The 20,827-nt window shown below is 44.3% G+C and overlaps 2 protein-coding genes across 3 annotated transcripts in view; both read right to left on the bottom strand.

The window, feature by feature from the left end:
- Nucleotides 1–371: 371 nt before the first annotated feature.
- Nucleotides 372–2,368, bottom strand: gpr151 (G protein-coupled receptor 151). Its single transcript, XM_086105987.1, has one exon. The coding sequence runs from the start codon at nucleotides 2,207–2,209 to the stop codon at nucleotides 908–910; it is 1,302 nt and encodes a 433-aa protein (XP_085962113.1). The 5' UTR covers nucleotides 2,210–2,368; the 3' UTR covers nucleotides 372–907.
- A 526-nt stretch (nucleotides 2,369–2,894) lies between these two features.
- The window catches only part of ppp2r2ba (protein phosphatase 2, regulatory subunit B, beta a), a 41,447-nt gene continuing 23,514 nt past the window's right edge, over nucleotides 2,895–20,827 (bottom strand). For both annotated transcript variants that reach the window (XM_086100223.1, XM_086100232.1), the window contains exons 2-10: nucleotides 13,583–13,680; nucleotides 12,858–13,023; nucleotides 12,059–12,171; nucleotides 10,011–10,188; nucleotides 9,726–9,890; nucleotides 7,247–7,416; nucleotides 6,195–6,286; nucleotides 5,983–6,106; nucleotides 2,895–4,720 (exon numbers count right to left, since the gene is read on the bottom strand). In XM_086100223.1, coding sequence (XP_085956349.1) covers nucleotides 4,565–4,720; nucleotides 5,983–6,106; nucleotides 6,195–6,286; nucleotides 7,247–7,416; nucleotides 9,726–9,890; nucleotides 10,011–10,188; nucleotides 12,059–12,171; nucleotides 12,858–13,023; nucleotides 13,583–13,680 — 1,262 coding nt within the window. In that variant the 3' untranslated portion in view covers nucleotides 2,895–4,564. The remainder of the gene's footprint in view (nucleotides 4,721–5,982; nucleotides 6,107–6,194; nucleotides 6,287–7,246; nucleotides 7,417–9,725; nucleotides 9,891–10,010; nucleotides 10,189–12,058; nucleotides 12,172–12,857; nucleotides 13,024–13,582; nucleotides 13,681–20,827) is intronic.

The raw sequence follows: 20,827 nt of genomic DNA on the forward strand, positions 1-20,827 counted from the left end.
CAATGCCGAAACATTTTGCCGGCAGCATAAAAATGTCAAAAATAAACCATCCTCCATCTTAGATCAAATCCGACAGCTTTCATTCGTAGCATTTATAATTTTTTTGGTTTTGTTTTGTTTTGTTTTGTTTTTGCGACAGCTCTCATTAGCTACATGCAGATCAATGAGGAGCAGAGAGAGAGAGAGAGAGACAGAGTCCATTGAACGGGCTCCATCTGAGTTCAGAGGAAAAGCCCTAATTAGAAAGCCCAACGGATGCCCTTATAAAAATATATTTAATGAACTGATGTCAGCGGGGGATCAGCCGCTCATTTATGAACCAGCTTGTGTGTCACCTAAAGAGTTTGACAGACGTGACCTATAAGGCAGACTCATTAAGGATGACTTTATTCTAAATGCTGGTCACTTGTACATACATGAATGCAAATATAACATGCCTGGAATCACAGAACCTCCACAAGCGCAATACATTGCAAAATACTACGCCTACTAATGACTATTGACATCCAACAGTAGCAAGGTCAATACCAAACAGAACAAACTAACATTTTTTTCTCTGTGCATTCTTCAAAAAACTGCACTTTAATAACAGACAAATTATACACGAGGTCTGTTGTACAGTCAAGCCCTGAATCAATATTTTTATTTGTTGAACGGATACCTTTCGGCTGGGTACAAGAAAGTGGCAAAAGACTCAGTTGAATTAAAACAGGACCTGATCTGAACAATCGTAGGCTTAACTGTCTACTTTACACGCAGTTTCACATTTTTCAAGCAAACAATGAAAAGGATGTGTTTCACAGATAGTACTAAGGTACAATTAGTTATCTCCAAAAGATGAGCACAGAATTCAATTCATGAAAAGAATGAAAGTGTCGCAGGGATCATTCTGAGGGATAGCTAGTTGTTAATTTCTCTCCTGGTGATCCTGATGCTCCCACGGCACCGGGTCATTTTCATCCAAATGTGATCCGGACTCCCTCTCGTGCCAGAACTGCTCCACGTCGGGCAAGACGAGCCCATCTTTGTCGACGTCGCCTCCTCTGGCTGTGCCGTGCTCCAGTTGCTCATCTCTGCTGGTTCCCGGCTTGGTGCTTGATGATCCGAGACTCCTCTCGCCCCTCGGCTGGCCGGACGTCTCCGGTCTGGGACAAGGTGACTGGAGCGAGGTGGGTTTGTGAGGTCCGGGTTTGATCTCGGAAGGAGGTTGCTTGCGCAGGGTGAGGCGTCTCCACAGGCCACGGTAGCACTCCCGGAACTCTTCTGAGAGGGAGAGCACGATGAGAGGATTGACGAGCGACAGCGACAAGGTGAGCATCTGAGCCGAGAGGGTGATGAGAAGAGGCGGGGAAGAGACGGAGCTCTGCGATCCACCGGCTGCCGAGTGGCGCTCCCAAACCCACACCACCCACTGCGGCAGCCAGAGGATGGCAGTGGCTAAGGTGAGATTGAAGAGCATCAAGGTGAGCTTCCTGGACCTGATCTGTGTGCGCAGATTCTGAGTCTTACTGGAGCGGCGCTGGCATTGGCCGTAAGCCTTCCAGAAGTACATGAGGGAAAAGCTGAGGGGGGCGCAGTAGACACCCAGCGGGTAAGCCTTTATGTACACAGACATGAAGCCCCATGCTTCGGGGGGGACCCGCAGCACGCACATGAGCCCGTGTAGCCCCTGTTGCAGCCTGGCAAAGAGCCAATGAGGGATAGGAGCGGCACAAGCCGACAGCCAGATGGAGAACAGTGCCACCAGGATGGAACTCAGGCGGATGCTCACCTGCTTGGTCGGGTTGGACACGTAGTGGTAGCAGGCTTTGGCCATGACGGCCACCGAAAAACTCTTGGCCGCCATGCACGAGTGTAAGAACCAGTCGGACGTCTTGCACACGAGCAAGCCCAGCGTCCAGCTGGCTTTGGAGTAGAAGGCGGCCCTGAAGGGCACGCTGAAGAGCAGCACCAGGCCGTCGGCGAACGTCAGGTTGAAGATGAGTGAGTTGATGAGAGACAGTTTGCCTTTGTGGGCGTTGGACAACAAGATGGTCATGGCGGTTAAATTACAAGCCAAGCCCAGGACGCAAATGATGCCCAGGACCGCCGGCACCAGAACCCTCAGCTCGCCGGGGTCCAAATGTTGGAAGGAGCCACCATCGTTAAACGACCACTTGCTTAAGGAGCTGTTCATCACCGTCGAATTGTTCCCAGACAGTTTGTTCATCTCTTCCCTCCCCCCAAAAAAGAGACAAAGTGAAAATAGTTATAAATGACAAAAGGAAAGCAAGAAAAATGAGCCTGTATTTATGATTATTATTTCATTAAATAAAACCAAATGAATGTTGCCGTATCGATCGGCAGTGATCTCGGGGGAGCGGCTGTCTGTCTGTGGATTTGTTCCAAGAAACGATTGTGCAGCTTGGGTGGTGACTTATAAAGCTGCTGTTTGATTGGCAGCCGGTGCCCAGCTGAGAAAAAGCGGTCGACGGGGCTCTCACGGGGCCAATTAAGGAGCCCACACAGCGGTGGGGACCATTTCACACGACTTGACACATAGTGGTGAGGATTATTCCTGCACTCAATCAATTCTATTTCAGTTTTTATTTTATTTCAAGACAAATCAACTATTTCAAGACAAAACAACATTCATGTAGTATGTTGTCCAAATGTGAAAATACTGCTGTATGCCTTTTAGACAATAAATGTCCATCAAAGTTTTGCTAATCCACAATTTATTAGTAAAGAATATATTCATATATTACAAATAAAAATTCCCAGAAATACTTCTCACCACCTCAAATAAGGACGCCGTTTTTCGTTTTACATTTAAAAGGATTGTCATTATATCCATTGTGTCCACATGGGGGCGCCCTCACCTGCTGCTCGATAGAAACAGACTCACAACTTGGTTTGAATTTGCACATCTTTATTACTTATTTTTTAATCAAAGAAAAGTCCAGTGAGCATAAAGACGCCATGGTCATTCATATTATTACATTCTGAGCTATAAAAGTTTCACAAATCAAGGTCGTACTGTTTAAAGGAAGCATATGTACAGTTATGAATTCCCTGATTTCACAGAGTTTTTGCTGAGACCTTTTTTATTGAGTGCTTTCCTCAGTGGACGCTGGTTCTTAACACGAAACCTCCGATAGGTACTAAAATCAACCCTGCAATGTGAAACCACACTCCACCAACAGGCGTAGACAAACAATCTGAGATGAAAACATCATTGAGGAAAGCAAGTACGACCTCACCGAGTGCTTCAGACAGTCTGTCGAAGTTCAATGATCGAAACTTCATCGGCTTACGTCACATGCAACAGTTTAGAATTGCAATTTGTCTCTTGAAGGGGACATAGGTAATGGAAGATGTATTCTTTAATTTGTGCCTGTGCACCCCATACACACAGAATAGGGAATAATATGAACTGCTGCCTCCACAAGTTGAAGCCCAGAGTACCCCACCCACCCACACACTGCTTCCCCAAGTAGAAGAAAGCAGCCAGACACACACACTCTCCCCGAAGCCTTGTTCGTTCCAAGACTCTTGTTCCTAAAAACTGCCTGATTTTAGCAAGACAAAAAAATAGGGTGTGCAATGTGTGTTATAATTCTTGATTCTTGCGGTATTTGGACGAAAGCAGACACATTATTTGGTCATCTGGGAACTGCTAAAATGTATGAAAAAAATGCATTTTAAGCCTCCTTTGAGTGGAAATTGCAAACTTTTTTTTCTGTACAGTTTACCAAATTGTTGCTTTCAGTTGAAGCGGGGATGTGAGCTGGCTTTCCCATGTCACTTGTAAAGAGATCTCACATTGCAGACAGGCTTGTGATGTCATCATCATTCTTGTTGCTTCAAGCATTGCTTCACCTTAAAACGATTTTTGTTCGGTTCAAAACAGACGGACGGGAGAGAAAACAACCCCCCCCCCCACCCACCCTTGAAACATTTACACTCCCTACGCCCTTGCCCCCAATCCTCACACCCTCTACTTTGAACCCCCATATACCAAAAGAAGGCACCACAGCAGCTAAACAGACTCATTGACCAGTATCATTAAAAACAGCCTCATTCACGTCACAGACTAAAGTAGAAAGACTGATGGCAGGCAGAAAACAGTCTTTTTCCCCCCTGCCCTTTGAATTTTCAGCAGTTGGCTGTGCCGTCCAAACTGATGCCTCACATGCACCGCAGCAGATAGATGGAGAGAGGGCGCTCCGGCTACATGACAAAGAGTCACCACCACCCGTGCTCTGTTTTGCTCATTGCATTGCCCGCCCTCCCCCTTTTGTCTCACGGGTCTTGCTACATCTTGCTGCTCATGCAGCTGTAATCTTGTTGCGAAGGGTTCTCTTCTGTCCGTGCGAGCATGGCTAAATAAATTAAATGACCAGAAACCCTTGTCATGTCCCCCAAGATTCCAGAATTGGACGTCCACTTCCAGGAAAACACTGCACATTCTCAGTGGGCGCATCAAGTCAGCAGCGACAACCCCAAGTGAGGCGCTGGATGTACATCAGGACTCCATACTTGTTTCTCTGTCATCCTAATGTCCCTGTTCTGTCTGTAAGCTTTAGTTGACCTTGTCTTGGAAGATGTAAAGGTTATTGGTGGCCGCCACGGCGATGATGTTCTCGTGTGGGTGCCACGTGGTGTGAAGGATCTTCTTACTGAAGTCTAAGCTGTCCACGCTGATCTCATCCTTTCTGCGTTTGCCGCCCACGCACACCTGCAGAACAGCACCGCCGATCAGGGAGGAGTAGTTTTACAGCCTTTGCATACACCGAGCAAGCCGCAACATTATCAACACTTGCACGTTATGATTATATACAACACAGAGGAGTATTGAAAGCCCGCTTTTTCAGCAATAATCATGCTTTATTCTTACTGACAATGTCAGAACGGTACAGTGAACCCTTAACATGTTCCAATCTGAGAGACCAAATAAAATACATTAAAAAAAGACCCATAGATGGGAGCAATGCCCCAAAGTATGTTATTTTCCACAGCCAGTAGTTACTTGTAAGGCAGTGCAGTTCTCAAAGTGAAGAACCACTTGTGAATACGCGGCCTCTCTACATTACGTGAAAGAATCGCTGAATTCAATAAATATTTAAAACACACAAAGTACATTCAAAAAAATTTTCGTCTCCAGTGTCGTCCATATGTTACTCACACTTTTATTAAGAAGAGTTCAGTTGTACAAATAGAAAATAATTTCCCCTACAAAACTTCAATAATTTTTGTTCCCAGTTCCCAAATGCTTAGTGAGTGCTGTTAAAAGGAAAGGTGATGTAACACACGACCCGGTCCCAGCTTGTTTTTTTTTTTTTTTTTTTTTTTACATGCTACAGGTATTAAATTCAAAATTGAGTGAATCTGAACAAAAAAATAAATTCATCTATTTGAGCATTAAATATCTCATCATTGTAGTTTAATTGATTGAAAATCGGTTAGAACATGGGTGTCAAACATATGGTCCGCGGGTTGGAACCGGCCCCCCGAGGAGGTGCGATCAGGCCCGCAGGATAATTTAAAAGTGAAAAAAATGCATAAAAGACACGGAATGACTATTTTTAATAAAATGCAATTCAATGATTATCAGCTGTTTCCTCTTTAGTTTGTAAAGTGTAGGCAGGGATTAAATTTAGATTTTATATGCACATGTGTAAATGGTTTAACAATTATTTTCTTTATAAATCTCAGCCCACTTGACATCTACCGAGGCCGTATGCGGCCCACAGTGTGAAATTAGTTTGACACCCCTCGGTTAGAAGGATGAACCCTGTAACCCGATAACATGATAACCTGTCCACTGTAGTAACCACTGTCCCTGAAAGGGGTAAAATCATTCTCTAATTTCTTTAATTTACGTTTTACAAAACCTCCCAACTTCATTGGAATAAGGGTTTGTTGAACAGATTGCGACTTGGAAGGTTCCACTGCATGCGTATTGTTTTGAAAAGAGTACGTGTGAGGTGCTGCTTGTACCTTGCGAGGTTTAAGAATGGCTCTTGGCTTGCTGTTTTCTCTGGATGCTTCCAGCGTGACATCCCGTTTGGTGTTCCGGTCAAACATTCGGAAAAAGTTGTTGTAGGAGCCAGTCATTATGACGCTGAGTTAGGGAGGAGAGAGAGGCAGAATAGTGTTAGTGGAATTTACAGTCTGATGGGAGGTGAATGTCTGCATGAAGGGAATCTCACCTGTCTGATCCATTCCAGACACACTCAAACTTGTCAAAGATGCAGTCGTTCTCATAGAGGGAGCAAAGTTTGCCCCGCAGGTAGTCATGAACCTGGAAAATAAACACAAAAAACAGGAGTCGCAAGATAGTCTCTGTGTTCAAGCCCTGATTAGAAAATGACACATGAGGGCTTGTATCATAGATGCACATCTGACCTTTGTAGCAGCCCAATTCGCCTCAAAACCGCAAAAAAATAAAAATAAAACCCCATAATGCCGGCACACTGACAAAACTGAAGATTTTTACTTCGGATATTGTAAGAATATGAAAGATGTTGGTCTGTCAAATGTCCCTGTGGAGAAGTGATTGATTTTGGGCTACTTGCACACACAGGACACTATTCCACTCTTCTGGAACTCCAAACACTGAAGATTTGCAACGAGTCCTTTGAAAGTGTGTATGTGGAATTCACTTTCGAATCTTGTGACTATTAATGCGTCAGTCTTGAAAAGCTTCAAAGACGTGTAGCTTACACTTGTGAGTGTTTAGAGTGAAAAGCAAGCATTCTATTTTGTCCCACTTGTGCTTTTGTGTTCAGGTCAACTTGTTGAATTATGGCCACACTTTTCCACAGCGCTGCCTCCAAAGTGGACAAGCAAACACCCATAAACTGCATGTGCACACCCTCGACATCCGGCTAATCCCTGCAGACCCGGTGACGAGGGCGATACGGGCAGCAGGTGGGGAGGGAATTGGGCTGAGAAATCCCTTGAGCCCTACGGACGTCTTATCAATCATGATCTGCCCTCAGATAGCTTCCCCCTTGATCAGGCAGTGTGGAAGTGACCCGTGTGACCGGCCACAGTGGGAGGTTTTGCCCTTTAGTTTGATTCAGTAGCATCGCAATCTGTCTTCACACAGGACAGGGGTTCAATAAGCAGTCTCGGCTTGATCACTAAATAGGGCGTGCTCGCAGGGTGACAGTGAAGCGGGATTATGCCGATGAGTCTAAAATCAATATGCGGTGATTGCATTTCATCGCAACATTGAGATGGTTGTACTCATGCATACCTGGTACGTCTCGAGCGGCTTGTTCTCCATTTGCAGGTCCCACACCTTCACAGTGAGGTAGTCCCTCGTCATCAAGTGGCGACCATTGTGACTGAACTTCACGTCGGAGATGGATGAGATGATTTCGGAGAAAAAGGAACGGGTGGCGGGATCCTCTGGCTCTTCAAAGTCTATATAAGACAAAAAAAAAAAAAAGAAAGTGCAAATATTTTTAACAAAGAGAGCATATTTGACATTGCATCATGCTGGGGTTTCATTGCGGAGGCGTTAGCCGCTGACAATGAGAGCACAACAATGCCGGAATATTCGGCACCAGCTGCATTCCCTTGTGTGTGTGTGTGTGTGTGTGTGTGTGTGTGTGTGTGTGTGTGTGTGTGTGTGTGTGTGTGTGCGCGCGCGCTGAGCGAGACAGCCAAGGGTCAGCATGATGGGTAAATATTGGTTATGATTCATATTGATTCTGGCAGCTGCTCATCTGCGCGCAGGAGATGAAAGCCAGACATTCCACCGTGAGCTGTCAAGTTATTGTTCTCCGCTCTTCCTCTTCCTCTTTTGCACTCCCACGATTCCTCACCTCCCCCCCACCTCCATTCTTGCCCACCTCCCATCTCCCTGGATACTGTGATGTGCCAGTGGGGAGTCTAATGAGGGATGCGGAGTGAGGGATGGAAAAATGAGAGGGGGTGGGGGGGGGGGGTAGAAGGGGATATCCATCCATCCATCCATTTTCCGAACCGCTTGATCCTCACTAGGGTCGCGGGGGGTGCTGGAGCCTATCCCAGCCGTCTTCGGGCAGTAGGCGGGGGACACCCTGAATCAGTTGCCAGCCAATCGCAGGGCACACAGAGACGAACAACCATCCACGCCCACACTCACACCTAGGGACAATTTAGAGCGTCCAATCAGCCTGACATGCATGTTTTTGGAATGTGGGAGGAAACCGGAGCACCCGGAGAAAACCCACGCAGGCCCGGGGAGAACATGCAAACTCCACACAGGGAGGCCGGAGCTGGAATCGAACCCGGTACCTCTGCACTGTGAAGCCGACGTGCTAACCACTGGACTAAAAATAAGAAAAAACAACTCAATGTCTAAGTGTTGGGCCATTCGAGCCCCACTGGAATTACGTGTTTGTCAGTGATGCATGTTTATATGCGCGTGTGTGTGCGTCCTTGGCTTGTATTCTGCCCCGCGCCCCCCTCTGGGGGCACATAATAGGCTTCCAGGGGAGTTGCCAGGGGAGGGGGCTGGTCGCTCTGTTTCTTTCTGTCCTGGGGCTCACTATCTTTGGCATTCTCGTCTCCCTCTGTTCATCCTTCTCTCATCCGTCCATTCATCTCATTGCTAACACTGATTAATTTCACCTCTGTGATTTATAGCCGTGCGTATGTGGGAGCGAGTGCACTACGATTAATATGCTTTTATTTTTATTTTGTGGTAATACTTGGAAAGTTATTGTGTGGAATGCTAGCATTCATGAGGCTACATATGCATTTTTATCGGAGGGTCAATACTACCGGTGCTGGCTCGAGGCTAACACCCACCTGCAGTGCACATGTGCATGCTGTTTGTGCTTTCACTTTCCTCACAATTCCAAGATTTCCTACTAAACAAAAATGGAACGTGCATCCCAACAGGCTGTGTTAGTTAACACACCCCAGTGAGCACAACAATCCATCGGAGGAAACGACAGACATTATTGGACAACAAAGGTGTGTCCACGAAAGCCTAATGCGATTGCTCTCCAGCTATCGATTCTCTCGCTTAAAATGTCAATGGATTCATTATTCATTCAACTAAAGCGCCTGCATGTGATGTTAAGCCTCAGAGGCTTGGCCATTCATTGTTTAAGACACACACTAGGATTTATTGATGGGTTATCAGTGGCGGCATATTGAACAGAGGACCGGCTCCATGTCACAGCCACACATAGCCGAGCTGAAAAAAATAGAACTGTTGTTTTGCGAGTGTGTGCCACCGCATGTGCTTTTCTCCCTCAAGCTCCATCTTTTTATTTCGCATTTCACAATAATTTGCAACAATATAACACCACGCGCACAATGATGTCTTGTATTTAAAACACAACTTGGAATTTGTCTTTATTCCAATGTCTCATGTTGTATGTTATCATCTCACAAAATAAACTAAATATCCGGCAATTAAAATGAAGCCTTAGCGTATTAAGCTTTATTGTATTTAAGATCTAGATCCAAATAAACTATGCTGTTATGGTTAATTTTTTTTTTTGTCATGTCAATATTAGAATTGGGCCTTTACCAGCATGTTAGCATGGGCGAGTCCAAATTACAGATAAATTTGGGTTACGTTGCTTCCATCGGAACAGAATGCCATCATAAACCTCTGCATGTATGTCCTTACACTGAAATTTGAAATTAAAAAATGGATGATGGTGTGATGTGGTGTTCTGCGATGACATTTCAAAGCATTTTACCCATAAATGTTCTCTGGCGGTTCTTACATTTGCAATGCTTGTCGCAGAGTGCAGCTTGCCTCATGTCACAAAGTCTTATTGAGCCCTTGCTGCTGCTATATGCAAAAGTGTGACACTGCTGGGGATGAAACTCTGCTGAGGTGATCACTTCGGTCAGCTCCTCCATATTGGCGGGTTTTATGTCCACAATGTCTGAAAGACGAGATCTAAGGAAGAACTGCAGCTGCTCAGCGTTCCGCTTTTGTGTCAAGTATGAATTTACGATGCGGCCCGGAATCCCGAGATTCGAAACTTAGTAAGCAAAGAGGATACTGAAGCTGCGATCAGTGATCTCCAGATTCCACAGGTTCACTCGGAGGTCATCGGTGGATATGAAGGTCTGGAGGTCAGAGTTCACGGAGATGGAGTTGATGTGGTAGGTGTGGGCGTTGCTGAACACTCGCCTGGCTGTGGCTTCAACCATCAGATCCATCGGTTGCAACACCGGCACCTGGAAAGATGGAGCGAAAAAAAAAAAACAATCAGAAAATAAATGTTTTGAAGGCTTACCCAATATCACTGATATGATCATTCATCTTCTCTGGCTTTGCTAGAGGTCTGTTTATTTGTTTCTTTGTTTTGTTTTTTTATCGCAGGCGGCAACATATGCAAAGTGTAACCAGACACGTTGTGTCTGCGTGAAACACAACCTTGTAATTGTAGGGATTCATATGACATTTACTGCATATGTCTTAATGAAGGGCAGGGAGCCATGCGCGCGCTCTGGGTTGTTTGATGAGCTGCCTCAATCGGACCGTGAACATCTCTGCTGCTCACACACACATGAGCTCAAATAGTCTGCTCTGTTTTCTTGGTGCACGTGCTAGCAAGAAAGGAAGTAAAGGGTGAAACTTTAGAAGAGAAAGATAGCCTCAGGCGCTAAATAAGACCTGCTGAGGGATGATAACTAAACTGTCCAGAATTAGCATTAATGCTCATGCAAACACACGCTCACGTTTGCACACGCACACCGAGACATGCATAGAAACAGTTGCTGCTTCAAAGATCCCCCAGTCCCTGCCTGAACACGGCCCCCCCCCACCCCCCACCAACCAGATAAAACCCAGACAAAGAAGGAGCGGAGGGGAGCAAGCGTGCAGAACAAATGGACTGCTTCTTCTCTCTTTTTTTCCTTGTCCGACGCCGGCACCGACAGAGAGGCGCACCAGCTCAGCAGGCTGCCGGGGCTCCACGGGCATCACTTCATTTTCATGTGCTTTCACTTGCTTTCCAGAGAGACGGAGCGCACATTAACCCACAGACCCCCTACGCTGACACTTACACTGTTCCGCTGACCCATCGCCCTTCTCGATAAACTTTCTCCTTACGGGAGACTCGGTGCAATATTCTGCAGTTCTCTCAACCGTGCAAAATGCAGCACCACACCCGAAATACGGAATGAAATTTCAGCAACACTTTACCCCCCCCCCCCCCACTCCTCCCATCTATCCCCTGTGCACATGCAAACGGGATTTCCACAGTCACAGCCTGTCCTCTCTGTCTCTGTGATCCCCTGGCTAGCCAGACAAAGAAGTACAGACACGCTGAACACAGCGCTAATCTACTGTGACACACACCCAGACACACACTGTCCTATGTGAGTTCCCTCTCATCATGAAAAGGGCGAAGGGGGGTGAGAACAAGAGTGGTGGGTGAGAAGATGATCCTTCCACTGTCTTCCTCAATGCACATATCGATCACTCATTTCTTACTTTTGGCTGTCTCTTATCAGAAAGGTAAAGCATAAAATAGGTTTGGAGGTTGGCAATCTGTTCTTAATCCTGGAGTGCTTTAACTTTACCTTACTTACTTTTGGCAAGAGGAACAAAGGCAAGATCCATCCATTTTCCATAACGTTTGTCCTAATTGTTCCCTAATTGGACACTGCCCCAAGATAAATCCTTGACTGGTCACTTGACAGTTGCAGTGCACAGATGGACAATGACCAATCACACTCACATTTATGGATAATGTAAAGTATCCAAAAGGAGGAAGTCAAGACCACACAAAGAAAGCACAGGGAGAATCTTACACACAGAGCCAAGATTCAAACCCAAACCCTCAAAACTGCGGGGCAACCACTAGTGCAACACGTTGCCACAAAGGCCAGCTCATCGACAAAAATGCAATAACATGGCAATGTTGCCTTTTTGGAGCCATGTGCTGTGACCTATTAACCAAAGTATTCGGGCTCAATTCGTGTGTTTCTTTGACCTTTTGGCAACACATTTTTCAGTGTATTTAGGAATCAATATTGTAAGTTGGTGGAGAAATGTTGACTGAAACCAAGTGAGGGTTCAGAGCTTCCTGTACACGCTTACTCGTAGAGATGTGATGGTGGACGGGTCCCTGATGCGCCCGTCGTCATCCTTCAGGTTGTAGCCCTCTGGCCGTTTGTCTCGCTCACTGATCTTCCACAGCTTCACCGTCTTGTCTGAGGAAAGAAAAGAAAAAAAAATCACTTCAAATCCCAAGGTCTCACTATAGAGTCAATCTTGTCTCCAAGATAGATGTGAGGGGGTTGGGCCATCCAATCTGGCATGTCGCTGGGTACAGGATGATGAATAGCGGCGTAGGCTGTGATGACACTGATAGCAATCTACAAGTGCACGACATTCCCCGCCCTGAAAAAGCCATCTGGGCGCGTTCTAATTCTGCATCGCCGACATCAGTTACATCTCATCTTCTCGGTCCAGCGAGGAAGATGGTGGCAGCAGACAGGTTGCTCCTGGTTTTTTTTCCCCCCCCTTTTCAATATCCGCCGTGTATATTGTGTCAGTGTGGTGAGGCCATCGCCGCAGGACCCTCCGCCATCTGCTCCACCCTGCGCCACCGCATCCGTAGCAGCCATGCATGACGGCCACAATCTGCGAGACGTCTCCTCCTCTGATGTTGAAGCGCAAGTATAGAGATGATATGATTTCATGTGCGCGCGTGACTATGTGCGCTGCGGTAGCCATGCATGAAACTCTCAATTTGAAGCCTTCTGTCAGTGGCACACGCTCAGCCAAGTGGAACACAAACACGTTCACACGAGCAGGTGAGAAAATAATTTTTGTGACATTAGTGTCATCAACCCTTTTTTTTTTTTTAACTGGACTGTCAGAATCAGTGGCTGACCATTAGTTGAGAGCAGGAAGTAGGCGGCATTCTGCTGTGGAAGCCATTTGATCTTGTTGATCTTCTCCTCTATCTCCAAACTTTTCAGGTAGTCAAACTCCGGCTCGTGGCTCTGGAATGTGCTGTAAACATTGTACTCCCCTCGACGCTGGGGCTGGCTTTTACTCTGCAAAGTTAAAAAAAAAAAAAATCCACAGAATGACAATGGACCTTTTTTCTCATGTACTTGGGTTGCACTTTTGGGTGAGTTTCTCGAAACACTTTTGGAACTTTCCATGTGAATCTTTGCTGGGGCATTATGGAAATATTCATACATTAACTCTCTCCCTCACAACTTTTTTTTTTGCTGTAAACAGTAGTCATCAACTTGTTATTATTCAATGCATCTGATTAATATGGTTTAGTTTTCCTCTTTTTTCAAAACCAAGTTCTCTGTTCGAGACTAAGATATCCTTTATTTGTCCCGCAATGGGGAAACACCATTCCCATTAATACATGTATATTACCATTGATTCACGTTAATTCTCGAGGAAGTTTTCACGGGATCTGACACCCTCTGTGTGATTTGGCTTAAGCGAAATAAGATAACCATATACACACCTCTTAATACGATCGTGAACATGCAATATCATCATCCTGCATTTCAAGCTACATTCCAAAATAACGTGTTGAAGCTTTATTGAAGTACCATGATGATCCGTGTTTGCTTTCTGGGGATTTCCTACCTCCTGCTCCCTCTGGAAGACAACCACTCTGCCTCCTTTGTCTCCGGTGGCCAACAGCTCACCCGATGAGTTAAACTCCACTGTTGAGATAATGTCAGCTGCAGCGCACAGAGAAGGGAGAGAGAAATATCAGTGGATGTGCACGGGGAGTATCAGACTGTTAAAACAAAAAACAACAACAAAGAAAACGTGGTTTAGACAGTGGAGCAATTTCGAAGAACACGGGCATTAACTCGCAGAGGACACATCTGAAACACCCTCGGGCAGAAAGAAACATTCAGTCAGTGGCTGGCTGACATCCTAAACGTTATTTCTGGAATGACAGCCAAACCTGTGTCAGATAATTAGACTCTTGTGTTTTGAAAAGGATGTTGCTGTCACACTAATAGGCCTGTTTTTTTTTGTTGTTGTTGTTTGGGTTTTTTTTTTTTTGCAAGTCCCTGATCTGAGCCCAGTTGCAGCTTTATTAAAGAGGTATCCAACATCGTAATTGGTACACTGGCATATTTTAATGAGAGCCAATACAAGATCGATTATAGTTTTAGCAGACAAAAGGAACACGATGAGAGAAGAAACAGCAGTGTCATGATCACGTTTTGTTAGCATCCAGCAGGTGGCAGAGGCGTTCCCAGTTTTCCTGCTGCGCACCTGCCGCAGGTATCACAATTATTGGGACTATTTCAGGACCTCATGGACCCACGTTCACCTGTCGGATAATTTCGCGTTGTTCAAATCGTTCATGTGCTCTTTTATTACTCTCGTGCCATTTTTGGCTCTTGTCTTGATTTATGTTTTCTCCGTTTTTTGCGTCTTGCCATTGCGTTTGTTCTTTGTTATTCAAATAAGCAGTTCTGAGTAAGTTTAAGGGAATCCACGGTTTGTTCTCCACGTGGTTTGGTCTTTCTTGTATTTTTCTTACAAGCTATTTTTGCTTGTGTTTTTTCCTTGCCTTGTGCAAGCGCTTTTTGTTTTCTATGTATTCTTCCTGGCTTGTTGTCCAGCATCATTATTTGGACTTTATTGGTCTTGCGCCTGAGTCTATGTATGTAGGGTCCAATTCTGTCCAGAAACTTCCGGATGTCCGACAAGTATTAAGCGATGTCATCTCTGAGGATATAGATCGCATCTTTCAAACTCAAGGCCCAGGGGCCAGATCTGGCCCGCCCCATCATTTTATGTGGCCCGCGAAAGCAAATCAAAGATGTCAACTTTCATGTTGGTTGCTAAAATCACTACCAAAATTTCAAATTCACATTTGGAATAAATACGAGTGATACTGTAAGAATTTTCATGTTACCAAACCCCTCATTTACAGTAACTTAAACAATAGGTGAATAAACCATTATTCTTGACTTCTTTATATGGTTTCAGTCAGAACAGCCCTCCAGTGGAAACTAACTAAAATCTGGCCCGCGACAAAAATGAGTTTGACACCCCTGATATAGATCATCTTGTAAATGAATTTTTTGGGGGAGTGGCAGGCTTTTTGAATTGGATAGCTAAAAATGGGCAATATAACCTGTGGTCATCAAAACTCACTCGTTTTTTTTTTTTTTTTAAATCTCTACCGAGAGTTCTTATTCTCGATCTGTAGTTGTACGCCAGGCAAATAACAGACACCTCACCTTAAAATGCTGTAGCTTATCCGCTCCTACCACAAGAAAATATTTGTGCTGGCTGAGATGGTTACAAAGCCAAGAGCTACCACAGTATGTGTGGCACACATAGCACAGTTCCCTGTTTCAAACGGACAATTATTTTTTGTTAGAAGAGAGCGCGAGAGAAGAGCTTTAGTTGTTTGGTATCTCCCCACACCCTCTGCGGACCTTCTTGTGAAGAGGAGAGGGGAATGTTACCATGGAAACCATTTCAATCTGTAGCAGCGGCAGCAGTCATAGGAGTTGAATGTGTGCCAATAGCGTTCAGACTTTGTTGCTGATGGGAGCTGAAATTCAGCAAGAGTGCAGAAATACACTACAAAAATGCTCTCATATTCACGGAAGCGTAGGATTGATGATGTTATCGCAATAGACTACTTGCGAACAAGCTTACTCTGTGTGTTTCTGTCCATGTAAAGCTGCTGAGCATAGTGGAGGGGCCAGTGAGGGACGAGAATAATATCTCCACATATATATTTTCATATATGGTACTGTGCATGGCCTTGTTGAATTGCTGATGGGTTATTGTTCAAGCCTATTCAGAGTAGGCACGGGGTGGGGGCCAGTCAGGCCCAATCACAATTCAAGTAGGAAACTAATAACCTTTTGCAAAAACACCAGCGAGTCACTGACACACAAGTGGCACACTCGTACAAATGCAGCTTTCTCTTTGTGCATCTGAAGGTCTCCACGCACACACACACATACACACACACACACACACACACACACACACACACACACACACATATACGTGCATCAGGCCAAAGCCATTGGCGCATGAATCAGATAGCATTTAACATCCAAGGTTTTCTTTTCAAGCCTTTTAAATCTCTCTCTCTCACTCCCCTTAGTCCTCCCTCGCTCCTCCTCATCATTAACCCATTAAATCAGAGGGGAAACAGTAATGGATGGATGCCATTTAGCAACTTTACACACCAATACATACTTAAGTCATTTCACATAATGAACAGATAGCAAAAGTCAGTCAAGCCGAAACTCAAGATGAAACCCCTAAATGAGTTTTTCCTGCCCTCTGCATGCAAATGTATTCAAAGTAGACAAGGTCTATTCTATCTCAGGCACTGATGGAATTTGGATTTGATTGACTGAATCCCAAAGTGATTTATAACCTTGTCAAGTTTTCAATTCAAAAGGATTTTTATTTGTTGATTGACCAAATTCTGGCTCCACAAAAAAAATGTGAAAATCCAGGAAGAAAAGGTGTTGTGTTTCCCACACATTTCGAGGATGATATGTTCTATGTGCCCCTTGCAATTTGGTGAAATTCAGAAAAGTAAAGATTCACTTTTTGGTGTTGGGTTTATGCCCCATTTAAGCCATTGCGAGCCCTCACACACAGTTTCCACTTTTCTAAGCACTTGTTACACATAATATATGTAAAATAAAGACTAAATAACAGCACTATAAGTCCTTCTACTTTTGGTCCTTCTTTGTCTTCCATTCAGAAGATAAAGAAGGAGAAGAAGAAGAAAAAGGAGAAGATGAAGAACAAAACAAGAACAAAAACAACAATGGTACTCAGGGGTACAACCACAACAAGGATTTATTGCACCAAAAGTTGCATTAATCCACCATTTGTTGTTTTGGCTAAATTATAACACGCGATTCTCGTTAAGGTAAGACATTTTAAACTAAAAAGAAAAACTTTAGGTAGTAAGTGGACATTTCATTGTCCTCGTGTGCTGTGTGCTCCACTCACATTAATTTTTGAACACGGTCCATAATCTGCAGCTTGTGCTTGAACTGTTTCCATCTGTACTGGCGAACGCACTGGTCTCTGGTACTCTTTTTTTTTTTTTTTTTTTTTTTGGGGGGGGGGCACTGTGAATGGCACCGAATAACACAAAATGCTGAGTTCACGCTCAGAGCATATTTCCACAAACACCCACAATGCTGAAAACATGGGGGCAACGAGTTCAAATGTTCATCGTTTCGGTTTTTGTAAAAGAATTTAAAAGAAAAAAAAATAGATAGTAATAATAATAATAATAATAATAATAATAATAAAGTCCCCATCAAAAACAAACAAAAAAAACCCCAACATTTTTGACTAATTAAAAGAAGAAAAATAGCAATAAAATGCATAAAATAGCAAAGTAAAACTGTAGTCAATGATGTGTCACAATTTTTTTTTAAAAACCATGATATTATGAAGCCACGAAGACCAAACTGCGAGTAGCAACGGAACAATGTCTTATCCATCCATCCATTTTCTAATCCGCTTATGCTCATGAGGGTCGCCAGCGTGCTGGAGCCTATCAAATGTATTGTGTACATTGGAAAACGTTTTTTATCACAACAAGACAAAACAAGAGAATGTCTTTTACGACTCGACCACTCATGACAGATCAATTGCAAGTCAGTGAATTCCAATTTGTAATTATCAGTAGGTGCATGGGAAATGAATAGCACAGTGGTGATTCTGAACCTCACATGTAATTATACAGTGTACACACAAATACACACATGTGTGGTTCATCAGCACACCAGAAACAGATAAAGGCCATAAATTGTGTCCAGCCAGGTCTGCCATGGACTGGTCAGTGCTTCTTGCTTGACATAACCACATCCATCAACAGTAATCACACAACGTGTCGGTCTGCTGTTGCGATCTGATGAGCTGCTATAAATCTCTTCCTGTTTCCATTCACCAATCTAAAAATTGCCCACGCCTACCATTCAATATGGATTTGCGAGTCCAACTAACTAGATGGAACTATATGGGAGGTATGTATTATTGATTGTGAAATGCAATGCGGAGTCAGGAGAATAAGCAAGGGGCAGGGATATTGAATGTATTTATAGACACCAGTGTATGCTGCATCCATCAGCCAAACAAAAAGGGACACCACACCCAGAGAATTGTTAGTGATGCAGAGGAGGGAGGGGGAAGAGTAATCAGTATGGGTAGAGTTGTTGGCTTGTTGCTCTAAGTAGGTCAATAAATGATCCTACAGATCCTCTCGTTGGTAAAGACCCAGGCGTAAATAGTCGCACCCTGGCTTACCTCGAGACAACACTTGCCTCTGAAATCCAGTCCAGGTTGGAACACAAACCGAGGTTTGAGCCAGTCTCACCATGAGACAATTGTATGGCTGCATAGATAGTATTTCTGTACGCGCTGTCAATCCAGAGAGCAACATGGAGTGATGCGAATGCTTTGTTATAGACGTGGCGAGGGCAGGATTAAAACGCCCTTGTTGAGCTGCCTACGTCAAAGGATCAGACTCGTGGGGATAATTCACGTCACGCTCCCTTCCCTCTCACGATGCAGTATGCATGTCACCATCTTTTCCTTTTTATCAAGGGGCACAGAATGCAAGGTATCTCAAAATTTGACAGTCCAAAAAAAGCTGCACAATCTGGTAAAGCGACATTTTGAGGAATAATCGTTTGTCCTATAAATTGCTCAAAAACTTGAAACTGCTATTATAATAATAATAATAATAATGCATTTTATTTAAAAGCGCCTTTCATGCCACCCAAGGACACTGTACAGACAATAAGAAAATACAATGTAAAAATTAGTAAACGAGATATTATATAAAAACAGGACATAAAATCATAAAATCATAAAAACATAGGAAATGGAAGAGCTATGTGTTGTAGGCAATCCTGAACAGGTGTGTTTTTAGACGGGACTTGAAAGTGGAAAGAGGTGTGCAGTTTTGGAGGTCCGGAGGTAGGTTGTTCCAGAGCTTTGGAGCAGCGTGACTGAAGGCTCTGGCTCCCATGGTGCTCAGTCGGGCAGGGGGCACTGACAGGCGGAGGGAGGACGAGGATCTGAGGGAGCGAGAGGGGATATGCACCTGGAGAAGGTCGGATAGGTAAGGAGGGGCCAGGTTGTGGATGGCCATATATGTATATAGAAGCAGTTTGTAATTGATGCGATGTTGGACAGGGAGCCAGTGAAGCTGTTGGAGAACGGGGGTGATGTGCTGCTGGGAAGATGTTTTTGTGATGATGCGAGCAGAGGCGTTTTGGACCAGCTGGATTTTATGAAGGGACTTTTGAGGTAGGCCGAAGAGGAGAGCGTTGCAGTAATCAAGGCGGGATGTGACAAGATGCACATTATGCAATCAATGAATCTTACAGCTCAGTTCTATGGGGGATTAACAGCGTTTGGATTTTTGTCAACATTTATCCCAAGCCAGGTAACGTCCTCAACAAGGCCTGTGAGCATGAGGATATACAATAGTCACTGTATGAAGACATTTGAAGCAGAAGGCCCCAATCGTTTCCATGTTAAATCAGTTTCTCAGGATTTTTCTGCCAAACATGGGAAAAAAAAATGTTTGTTAACCTGGAAAACTGGTGTGTGTGTGTGTGTGTGTGTGTGTGTGTGTGTGTGTGTGTGTGTGTGTGTGTGTGTGTGTGTGTGTGTGTGTGTGTGTGTGTGTGTGTGTACGTGGTGGGGGGGAACTAAAACCAGTTTGGACAAAGGAGTTTTAATAAGTGGATAATGGAGCCATATGGGGGCAGAGCGATCTCCAAAAGGTAGATTCGATCGCCACTTTGTTTTGAATACTAATTCACCAAAGGGTCACGTATGAAGCCTTTCAGAGTTGTATTTTGGTAGACTGGCGCTCGTGCGCTCGGCGTAAAAACAGGAGGAACTTCGTTTTTGTGCCAGCGCAAGTCTATTCTAGCCTCTTTGGGGTTGTGTTGTGCCCATTTGGGTTTTTCGCCCCGAGTCATCCGATAACTTGGTAACAGAAAGTGATCTGTGCTCAGTGTAAAAATGGCACGTCGTCATTTTCATGCAGGGGTAATGGAGTACTACAAGCTGTTGGTGAATTTGTTAGACTTGTTACTTGTCACTAGGGGTTTATGACTCACCCCCCCCCAGCCCCCCAGCGCATCTGCAAATTTTGTCACAAAAAGTCGAAACTTTAGACTTGTCAAAACCAGGTTTATTTTGCAGTGCGGTGTGAACGTCCCATTACGCCCGATTCTACCAGCAAAAAGTCAAGCAAAATATGTGCTTTGCGGTAGACTTGCCCCCAAAATGATATTAGGGCCCTTGGTGTTTTAACAACCATTCTCTTCAGACGTCCTACCGATTATCACACAGTATCACAAAAATACTGAATTACATTCAGTGTTTGAGTTGAGAATTGCTAAAAGTAAATCTTGTGTAAAAGGGAACGCTGATCCTGTTCAGGGTCATAGCTGCTTGGGCCTTTCCCAGCTGACTTTGGAGGAAAGGCAGACTGCACGCTTGAATGGTCGTCAGTCAATTTCAGGGCACATAGTACCTACGCTTCTAACGAAGTCAGGCAGGTGAGCCATAACACCATCGGTGAAAAAGAAATCAAAAAAATAAAATAAAGAATCAATCATAATTGTCTACATCGTGGATTAAGGAAGTGTACTTTGCATTCAAACACCTTAACAACCCTCATATTTTTGTAAACTAAACGAAAATAATGAAACTTTGCAACAATGTAATGTATACAGCTTGTAAAACCGTGTAAATATACCGTCCCCTCAAATAATACACAGCCACGATAGTCTAAACTGCTGGCCACAAAAGTGAGGAAGCCCCAAAGTGAAAATGTGT

The sequence above is a fragment of the Hippocampus guttulatus genome, chromosome 2 (assembly GCF_054856545.1).
Source record: "Hippocampus guttulatus isolate MCC_2025c chromosome 2, RoL_Hgut_1.0, whole genome shotgun sequence".
NCBI lineage: Eukaryota > Metazoa > Chordata > Actinopteri > Syngnathiformes > Syngnathidae > Hippocampus > Hippocampus guttulatus.